Raw genomic sequence first — 9,645 nt, 5'->3', positions numbered from 1 at the left:
AAATGCTACAGAGCTCCCACTCACTTTCTTGTAAATACATGCTTCTCCAAAAGTCTGTAGAAAACCAAATGCTTTGATCACACTATCAAAGAGTTTATTCCTACTCCGAGAGGCTTGCACCAGTCCATAAATAGATTGCTGGAGCTTGCACACTTTGTTAGCTCCCTTTGGATCGACAAAACCTTCTGGTTGCATCATATACAACTCTTCTTCCAGAAATCCCTTCAGGAATGCAGTTTTGACATCCATTTGCCAAATTTCATAATCATAAAATGCGGCAATTGCTAACATGATTCGGACAGACTTAAGCATCGCTACGGGTGAGAAGGTCTCATCGTAGTCAATCCCTTGAACTTGTCGAAAACCTTTTGCAACAAGTCGAGCTTTATAGACAGTAACATTACCGTCAACGTCAGTCTTCTTCTTGAAGATCCATTTATTCTCAATGGCTTGCCGATCATCGCGCAAGTCAACCAAAGTCCGCACTTTGTTCTCATACATGGATCCCATCTCAGATTTCATGGCCTCAAGCCATTTTGCGGAATCTGGGCTCACCATTGCTTCTTCGTAGTTTGTAGGTTCGTCATGGTCCAGTAACATAACCTCCAGAACAGGATTACCGTACCACTCTGGTGCGGATCTTACTCTGGTTGACCTACGAGGTTCAGTAATAACGTGATCTGAAGTTTCATGATCATCATTAACTTCCTCACTAATTGGCGTAGGTGTCGCAGAAACCGGTTTCTGCGATGAACTACTTTCCAATAAGGGAGCAAGTACAGTTACCTCATCAAGTTCTACTTTCCTCCCACTCACTTCTTTCGAGAGAAACTCGTTCTCCAGAAAGATTCCGAATTTAGCAACAAAAGTCTTGCCTTCGGATCTGTGATAGAAGGTGTACCCAACAGTCTCCTTTGGGTATCCTATGAAGACAAATTTCTCTGATTTGGGTTCGAGCTTATTCGGTTGAAGCTTTTTCACATAAGCATCGCAGCCCCAAACTTTAAGAAACGACAACTTTGGTTTCTTGCCAAACCACAGTTCATAAGGCGTCGTCTCAACGGATTTTGATGGTGCCCTATTTAACGTGAATGCGGCCGTCTCTAAAGCATAACCCCAAAACGATAGCGGTAAATCAGTAAGAGACATCATAGATCACACCATATCTAGTAGAGTACGATTATGACGTTCGGACACACCATTACGCTGTGGTGTTCCGGGTGGCGTGAGTTGCGAAACTATTCCGCATTGTTTCAAATGAAGACCAAACTCATAACTCAAATATTCTCCTCCATGATCAGATCGTAGAAACTTTATTTTCTTGTTACGATGATTTTCAACTTCACTCTAAAATTCTTTGAACTTTTCAAATGTTTCAGACTTATGTTTCATTAAGTAGATTTACCCATATCTGCTTAAATCATCTGTGAAGGTGAGAAAATAACGATATCCGCCATGAGCCTCAACATTCATCGGACCACATACATCTGTATGTATGATTTCCAACAAATCTGTTGCTCTCTCCATAGTTCCGGAGAACAGCGTTTTAGTCATCTTGCCCATGAGGCACGGTTCGCAAGTACCAAGTGATTCATAATCAAGTGGTTCCAAAAGTCCATCAGTATGGAGTTTCTTCGTGCGCTTTACACCGATATGACCTAAACGGAAGTGCCACAAATAAGTTGCACTATCATTATCAACTCTGCATCTTTTGGCTTCAATATTATGAATATGTGTATCACTACTATCGAGATTCAACAAAAACAGACCACTCTTCAAGGGTGCATGACCATAAAATATATTACTCATATAAATAGAACAACCATTATTCTCTGATTTAAATGAATAACCGTCTCGCATCAAACAAGATCCAGATATAATGTTCATGCTTAACACTGGCACCAAATAACAATTATTTAGGTCTAAAACTAATCCCGAAGGTAGATGTAGAGGTAGCGTGCCGACCGCGATCACATCGACTTTGGAACCATTTCCCACGCGCATCGTCACCTCGTCCTTAGCCAATCTTCGCTTAATCCGTAGCCCCTGTTTCGAGTTGCAAATATTAGCAACAGAACCAGTATCAAATGCCCAGGTGCTACTGCGAGCATTAGTAAGGTACACATCAATAACATATATATCACATATACATTTGTTCACCTTGCCATCCTTCTTATCCGCCAAATACTTGGGGTAGTTCCGCTTCCAGTGACCAGTCTGCTTGCAGTAGAAGCACTCAGTCTCAGGCTTAGGTCCAGACTTGGGTTTCTTCTCCTGAGCAGCAACTTGCTTGCTGTTCTTCTTGAAGTTCCCCTTCTTCTTCCCTTTGCCCTTTTTCTTGAAACTGGTGGTCTTATTGACCATCAGCACTTGATGCTCCTTCTTGATTTCTACCTCCGCAGCCTTTAGCATTGCGAAGAGCTCGGGAATCGTCTTATCCATCCCTTGCATGTTATAGTTCATCACGAAGCTCTTGTAGCTTGGTGGCAGTGATTGGAGAATTCTGTCTATGACGCTATCATCCGGAAGATTAACTCCCAGTTGAATCAAGTGATTATTATACCCAGACATTTTGAGTATATGCTCACTGACAGAACTATTCTCCTCCATCTTGCAGCTGTAGAACTTATTGGAGACTTCATATCTCAATTTGGGCATTTGCTTGAAATATTAACTTCAACTCCTGTAACATCTCATATGCTCCATGACGTTCAAAACGTCGTTGAAGTCCCGGTTCTAAGCCGTAAAGCATGGCACATTAAACTATCAAGTAGTCATCAGCTTTGCTCTGCCAGACGTTCTTAACGTCGTCAGTTGCATCAGCAACAGGCCTGGCACCCAGCGGTGCTTCCAGGATATAATTCTTCTGTGCAGCAATGAGGATAATCCTCAAGTTACGGACCCAGTCCGTGTAATTGCTACCATCATCTTTCAACTTTGATTTCTCAAGGAACGCATTAAAATTCAACGGAACAACAGCACGGGCCATCTATCTACAATCAACATAGACAAGCAAGATACTATCAGGTACTAAGTTCATGATAAATTTAAGTTCAATTAATCATATTACTTAAGAACTCCCACTTAGATAGACATCCCTCTAATCCTCTAAGTGATCACGTGATCCATATCAACTAAACCATGTCCGATCATCACGTGAGATGGAGTAGTTTCAACGGTGAACATCACTATGTTGATCATATCTACTATATGATTCACGCTCGACCTTTCGGTCTCCGTGTTCCGAGGCCATATCTGTTATATGCTAGGCTCGTCAAGTTTAACCTGAGTATTCTGCGTGTGCAACTGTTTTGCACCCGTTGTATTTGAACGTAGAGCCTATCACACCCGATCATCACGTGGTGTCTCAGCACGAAGAACTTTCGCAACTGTGCATACTCAGGAAGAACACTTATACTTTGATAATTTAGTGAGGGATCATCTTATAATGCTACCGTCAATCAAAGCAAGATAAGATGCATAAAAGATAAACATCACATGCAATCAATATAAGTGATATGATATGGCCATCATCATCTTGTGCTTGTGACCTCCATCTCCGAAGCACCGTCATGATCACCATCGTCACCGGCGCGACACCTTGATCTTCATCGTAGCATCGTTGTCGTCTCGCCAATCTTATGCTTCTACGACTATCGCTACCGCTTAGTGATAAAGTAAAGCATTACAGGGCGATTGCATTGCATACAATAAAGCGACAACCATATGGCTCCTGCAAGTTGCCGATAACTCGGTTACAAAACATGATCATCTCATACAATAAAATTTAGCATCATGTCTTGACCATATCACATCACAACATTCCCTGCAAAAACAAGTTAGACTTCCTCTACTTTGTTGTTGCAAATTTTACGTGGCTGCTACGGGCTTAGCAAGAACCATTCTTACCTACGCATCAAAACCACAACGATAGTTTGTCAAGTTGGTACTGTTTTAACCTTCGCAAGGACCGGGCGTAGCCACACTCGGTTCAACTAAAGTTGGAGAAACTGATACCCGCCAGCCACCTGTGTGCAAAGCACGTCAGTAAAACCAGTCTCGCGTAAGCGTACGCGTAATGTCGGTCCGGGCCGCTTCATCCAACAATACCGCTGAACCAAAGTATGACATGCTGGTAAGTAGTATGACTTATATCGCCCACAACTCACTTGTGTTCTACTCGTGCATATAACATCAACGCATAAAACCAGGCTCGGATGCCACTGTTGGGGAACGTAGTAATTTCAAAAAAATTCCTACGCACACGCAAGATCATGGTGATGCATAGCAACGAGAGGGGAGAGTGTTGTCCACGTACCCTCGTAGACCGAAAGCGGAAGCGTTAGCACAACGCGGTTGATGTAGTCGTACGTCTTCACGATCTGATCGATCAAGTACCGAACGCACGGCACCTCTGAGTTCAGCATATGTTCAGCCCAATGACGTCCCTCGAACTCCAATCCAGCCGAGTGTTGAGGGAGAGTTTCGTCAGCACGACGGCGTGGTGACGATGATGATGTTCTACCGACGCAGGGCTTTGCCTAAGCACCGCTACAATATTATCGAGGTGGACTATGGTGGAGGGGGGCACCGCACACGGCTAAAAGATCAAACGATCAATTGTTGTGTCTCTAGGGTGCCCCTGTCCCCGTATATAAAGGAGCAAGGGGGGGAGGTGCGACCGGCCAGGAGGAGGCGCGCCAGGAGGAGTCCTACTCCCACCGGGAGTAGGACTCCCTCCCTTCCTTGTTGGACTAGGAGAGGAGAGGGAAGGAGAGAGGGGGAAAGGAAAGGGGGGGGGGCGCCCCCCTCCTTGTCCAATTCGGACTTGGGGGGGAGGGGCGCGCGGCTGCCCCTTGGCCGCCTCTCCTCTTCCACCAATTGGGCCCATGAGGCCCAATAGCCTCCGGGGGGGGGGGGGGTTCCGGTAACCCCCCGGTACTCCGGTATATATTCGATAACCCCCGGAACCATTCCGGTGTCCGAATATAGTCATCCAATATATCAATCTTCATGTCTCGACCATTTCGAGACTCCTCGTTATGTCCGTGATCACATCCAGGACTCCGAACAACCTTCGGTACATCAAAACATATAAACTCATAATATAACTGTCATCGAAACGTTAAGCGTGCGGACCCTATGGGTTCGAGGACTATGTAGACATGACCGAGACACGTCTCCAGTCAATAACCAATAGCGGAACCTGGATGCTCATATTGGCTCCCACATTTTCTACGAAGATCTTTATCGGTCAGACCGCATAACAACATACGTTGTTCCCTTTGTCATCGGTATGCTACTTGCCCGAGATTCGATCGTCGGTATCTCAATACCTAGTTCAATCTCGTTACCGGCAAGTCTCTTTACTCGTTCCGTAATACATCATCCCACAACTAACTCATTAGTTGCAATGCTTGCAAGGCTTAAGTGATGTGCATTACCGAGAGGGCCCAGAGATACTTCTCCGACAATCGGAGTGACAAATCCTAATCTCGAAATACGCCAACCCAACAAGTACCTTCGGAGACACCTGTAGAGCACCTTTATAATCACCCAGTTACGTTGTGACGTTTGGTAGCACACAAAGTGTTCCTCCGGTAAATGGGAGTTGCATAATCTCATAGTCATAGGAACATGTATAAGTCATGAAGAAAGCAATAGCAACATACTAAACGATCGAGTGCTAAGCTAACGGAATGGGTCAAGTCAATCACATCATTCTCCTAATGATGTGATCCCGTTAATCAAATGACAACTCATGTCTATGGCTAGGAAACATAACCATCTTTGATCAACGAGCTAGTCAAGTAGAGGCATACTAGTGACACTATGTTTGTCTATGTATTCAGACAAGTATTATGTTTCCGGTTAATACCATTCTAGCATGAATAATAAATATTTATCATGATATAAGGAAATAAATAATAACTTTATTATTGCCTCTAGGGCATATTTCCTTCAACCCTCTGCCGCTCTCTCCATCGCTCCCTATAGCGCTTTCTCTTCTCGCCGCCGACACGCAACCACCGCGCCATCATGCCGCCTCGCCGCCGGGGAGCTTCCATCTACCGCGGCGTCCGCGTGTGTCCGTCCGGCACCTACTTCGCCGAGATTCGGTTGGGCGGCGGCATGCGCCTCCGCCTCGGAACCTTCGACACCGCTCAGGAGGGCGCCCGCGCGTACGACGCTGCGGCGTGGCGCCTCCGGCGGTCCCGTCAGGACATGAACTTCGCCGACGTGGCGACGCGGGAGCGGGCACAGGAGTTGGCGCCTTTCCCGCGGCTTGTCACCGACGAGGATCGTCGCAAGAACCGGAGGCGGGAGCGCCATCTCAGCCTGGCCGAGATGGACGAGGAAGCCATGGCGCTGTGGAGCCATCGCTTCCCGCAAGACATCATCAATGAGGAACTGTTCTTCGCCGAGAGGAGGGCGGAGAGGGCGAAGAGGAGGAAGGAGCGAGCCGCCTATCGCGAGGACAAGCGAACGCGGAAGGCGGTCGCTAAATACAACATCGCGCTAGGAGATGCGTCCTCCTGGGACTCCGGCGACGAGCGGTTCCTTGACGCCTACGCTCAGACGTCGGAGGAGGACATCACCGAGGCAGAGTCCGAGTCGGAGAATGACGAGTAGTAGTAGTTTTTCGTTTTATTTTGTATCGTAGAAGCAGACTATGTGACGAACTATGAACTATCTATAGTAGGAGAAGACTATGAACTATCTACACACAACTATCTCCATATTTGTACTATCGGAACCAAATATGTATCGAATCGTAGTTCACATAGTAGGAAAAAAACAAATGAAATATAGCGCGCCTGCTGGAGCGGCTCGGGCGCGCTTTATTTTGCGGCGGCCGCGGGAGCCAGCGCACCGCCGCGCGCAAAAGCTGGCTCACCCGGCGCTGTATTCTGACTTTTAGCGCGCCGCGCGTTGCGCGGCTGCTGGAGATGCTCTAACAAACCAAATTGATATGGCGGTGAGTCGAATAGTAGTATGCCATCCAGAGGTGCGTTTTCTTGGCTATGTGCATTTTTTTCAGTAAATTATGCAGGTGTACATGCATGTTATATGCCTATGGACGTTACATTTTCAAGTAAGCTTCAAACTTTTGAAAGTGGCAAATTAAAAGAGATGATAGGTACGCAACTCATTTTACTTTGGTAAGTAATCACTCGCCGTTAAACGGTATGAAAATAGGTGAAGCGTTTGATGGATACATCAGGACGCGTGGGTGTTAGACAGTGGCGGAGCCAACCAGTCACCAGACAATGGGTGTGCATATTTCCCTAAAAACCACAAATTTACTAGAGTTTATAACTTATTTCGTGCATATGAATGTGTTATACATGAATTGTCAACGTCTTGGCAAAAATAATGGGTGTATATTTGTACACCCAAAAACACATGTAGCTCCGCCCGCGGTGTTAGGCAGAGCAGCCGAACAGATCACAATGGCTACGATCTGGTTGTTGTTAACTTGATCTGGGCTCAACAAATAGGGTACCTATACAATAGAAATCTTACAACTACCAGATCAGCCTGGCAACCAGCCCATGCATGCATAATACGCACACACATATGCACATAGCTATTACGGCTTTTCTTGGCGAACTTATTAGGGATAACAACTACTGCAGTAGTACTATATATACACGATGCGCACAGTAGTAACGTACAACTGCCAAAAGCCCGAGCTCATCACAAAGTAGCAACCCGTGTCCTTCTCACGTGTACGCGAACCCGCAAGCGCAGACACTACATACCATGGCGACGGGCGGAGCACCATTTGACGCGCTGTCGCCACTGGACCCCGACACCTTCGCCGGGGAGTCGCGCGCCGTGATCAACTTCCTCGCCGGCTACTACCGCGACGTCGAGACGTATCCGGTCCAGTCCCAGGCGTTGCCAGGGTGCCTCCGCGCGCTTCTACCCGACGCGCCGCCCGAGAACGGTGAGCCGATGGACGTGATACTCGAGGAGGTACGCACTCACATCGTCCCGGCACTGACCCACTGGCAGAGCCCCAAGTTCTTCGGCTACTTCCCGATGAACGCCAGCACGGCCGGGTTCGCCGGCGAGATGCTCTCCACCGGGCTCAACATTGTGCCGTTCATGCGGGTCGCCTCGCCGGCCGCAACCGAGCTCGAGAGCACCGTGGTGGACTGGATGGGCAAGCTGGTGGGCCTCCCGGATCGCTTCCTCTTCTCCGGCGGCGGCGGCGGCGTGCTGCACGGAAGCACCTGCGAGGCCGTGGTGTGCACGCTCGCTGCCGCACGCGATCGCGCGCTGAGCAGGCTCGGCCACGAGGGCATCCTGAGGCTGGTGGTCTACGCCTCGGACCAGAGCCACTGCACGTTCCAGAAGGGCGCGAGTATCGTGGGGATCCCGCGGTCCAATTTCCGCGTCATCCCGACGACGGCGGCGTCGGGCTACGGCCTCACCGCGGCCAGCGTCCGCGACGCGGTGGAGGCCGACGTGGCCAGCGGGCTGGTGCCGCTGTACCTGTGCGCCACGGTCGGCACGACCGGGCTCGGCGCGGTCGACCCGGTGCGGGACCTCGGCGAGCTGGCGCGGAGGCACGGCATATGGCTGCACGTCGACACCGCGTACGCCGGCAGCGCCCTGATCTGCCCCGAGTTCCAGCATCACATCGACGGCGCCGAGCTCGCGGACTCGGTGAGCATGAACCCGCACAAGTGGTTCCTCACCAACATGGACTGCTGCTGCCTGTGGGTGGCGAGCCCGGCCGCGCTCACCTCCGCACTGTCGACCAACCCAGAGTACCTCAGCAACGTCACAGAAGAAAGTGCAGGCGCGGGCGTGGTCGACTACAAGGACTGGCAGATCGCGCTGTCGCGGCCGTTCCGTGCCATGAAGCTGTGGTTGGTGCTGCGCCGCTACGGCGGGGCGGGCATGCGGGCGTACGTACGGCGGCACGTCGAGATGGCCAAGTGGTTCGAGCAGGCGCTGGAGGCGGACGGGCGGTTCGAGGTGGTAGCGCCGACGAGGTTCTCCCTCGTGACCTTCCGCCTCCGTCCAAGGCTCGAGGGCGACGATGATGCCGTTGATGCCTCGAACCGTGGGCTCCTCGTGGCGGTGAACGCCAGCGGGCGGGCGTTCATGACGCATTTCGTGGTGGACGGCAAGTTTGTTATCCGTATGGCCGTGGGCGGAGCCATGACGGAGATGCAGCACGTCCAGGACACGTGGGAGCTTGTCCGGGAGAAAGCCGAGGAAGTCGGCGCACTCCAAAACGAACGGAACGTGCGCTGAAATAAAATACTGAGAACATGGAATTCATGAAGCATCAAATGGAACAGATCCACAGGGTAAAAAAATACATATACTCCCTCCGCTTTTATTTACTCGCATATTAGGTTTGACTGAAGTCAAACCTTGTAAAGTTTGATTAAGTTTATAGAAAAATATATAAATATTTATCATAAAAAATCAAAATGATGTGAAAGTACATTCAATAATGAATTAATGATGTTAATTTGTTATTGTATATGTTAATATTTTTGTTTATAAACTTTGTCAATGTTTACAAAGTTTGACTTTCACCAAAACTAATACACGGATTACATAAAAACGGAGGGAGTATAAAACAAGAAGAACCCAATTCCATGAAGATTGTCACAC

At 48.8% G+C, this 9,645-nt stretch overlaps 2 protein-coding genes across 2 annotated transcripts; both read left to right on the top strand.

Annotated features, from left to right (window-relative positions):
• Positions 1-6,039: 6,039 nt before the first annotated feature.
• On the top strand, positions 6,040-6,959 carry LOC109754047 (ethylene-responsive transcription factor ERF071-like). The gene is made up of 2 exons (XM_020312971.1): positions 6,040-6,413; positions 6,923-6,959. The coding sequence occupies exons 1-2, from the start codon at positions 6,040-6,042 to the stop codon at positions 6,957-6,959; spliced, it is 411 nt and encodes a 136-aa protein (XP_020168560.1).
• A 737-nt stretch (positions 6,960-7,696) lies between these two features.
• Positions 7,697-9,440, top strand: LOC109754049 (tyrosine decarboxylase 1-like). Its single transcript, XM_020312974.4, has one exon. It carries the CDS (start codon positions 7,768-7,770, stop codon positions 9,274-9,276), a length of 1,509 nt encoding a protein of 502 aa, XP_020168563.1. The 5' UTR covers positions 7,697-7,767; the 3' UTR covers positions 9,277-9,440.
• Positions 9,441-9,645: the final 205 nt, after the last annotated feature.

This window comes from Aegilops tauschii, chromosome 3 (genome assembly GCF_002575655.3).
Source record: "Aegilops tauschii subsp. strangulata cultivar AL8/78 chromosome 3, Aet v6.0, whole genome shotgun sequence".
NCBI classification, from domain to species: Eukaryota; Viridiplantae; Streptophyta; class Magnoliopsida; order Poales; family Poaceae; genus Aegilops; species Aegilops tauschii.
This window is presented reverse-complemented; position numbering and strand designations above follow the sequence as displayed.

What these genes read in the sequence shown, in the direction of transcription:
- LOC109754047 (XM_020312971.1), top strand. Translation starts at nt 6,040, where the DNA reads ATGCCGCCTCGCCGCCGGGGAGCTTCCATCTACCGCGGCGTCCGCGTG. An exon ending in GACATCATCAATGAGGAACT is followed by an intron (nt 6,414 to 6,922) that starts GTTCTTCGCCGA and finishes TCTGACTTTTAG; the next exon opens with CGCGCCGCGCGTTGCGCGGC.
- LOC109754049 (XM_020312974.4), top strand. Translation starts at nt 7,768, where the DNA reads ATGGCGACGGGCGGAGCACCATTTGACGCGCTGTCGCCACTGGACCCC.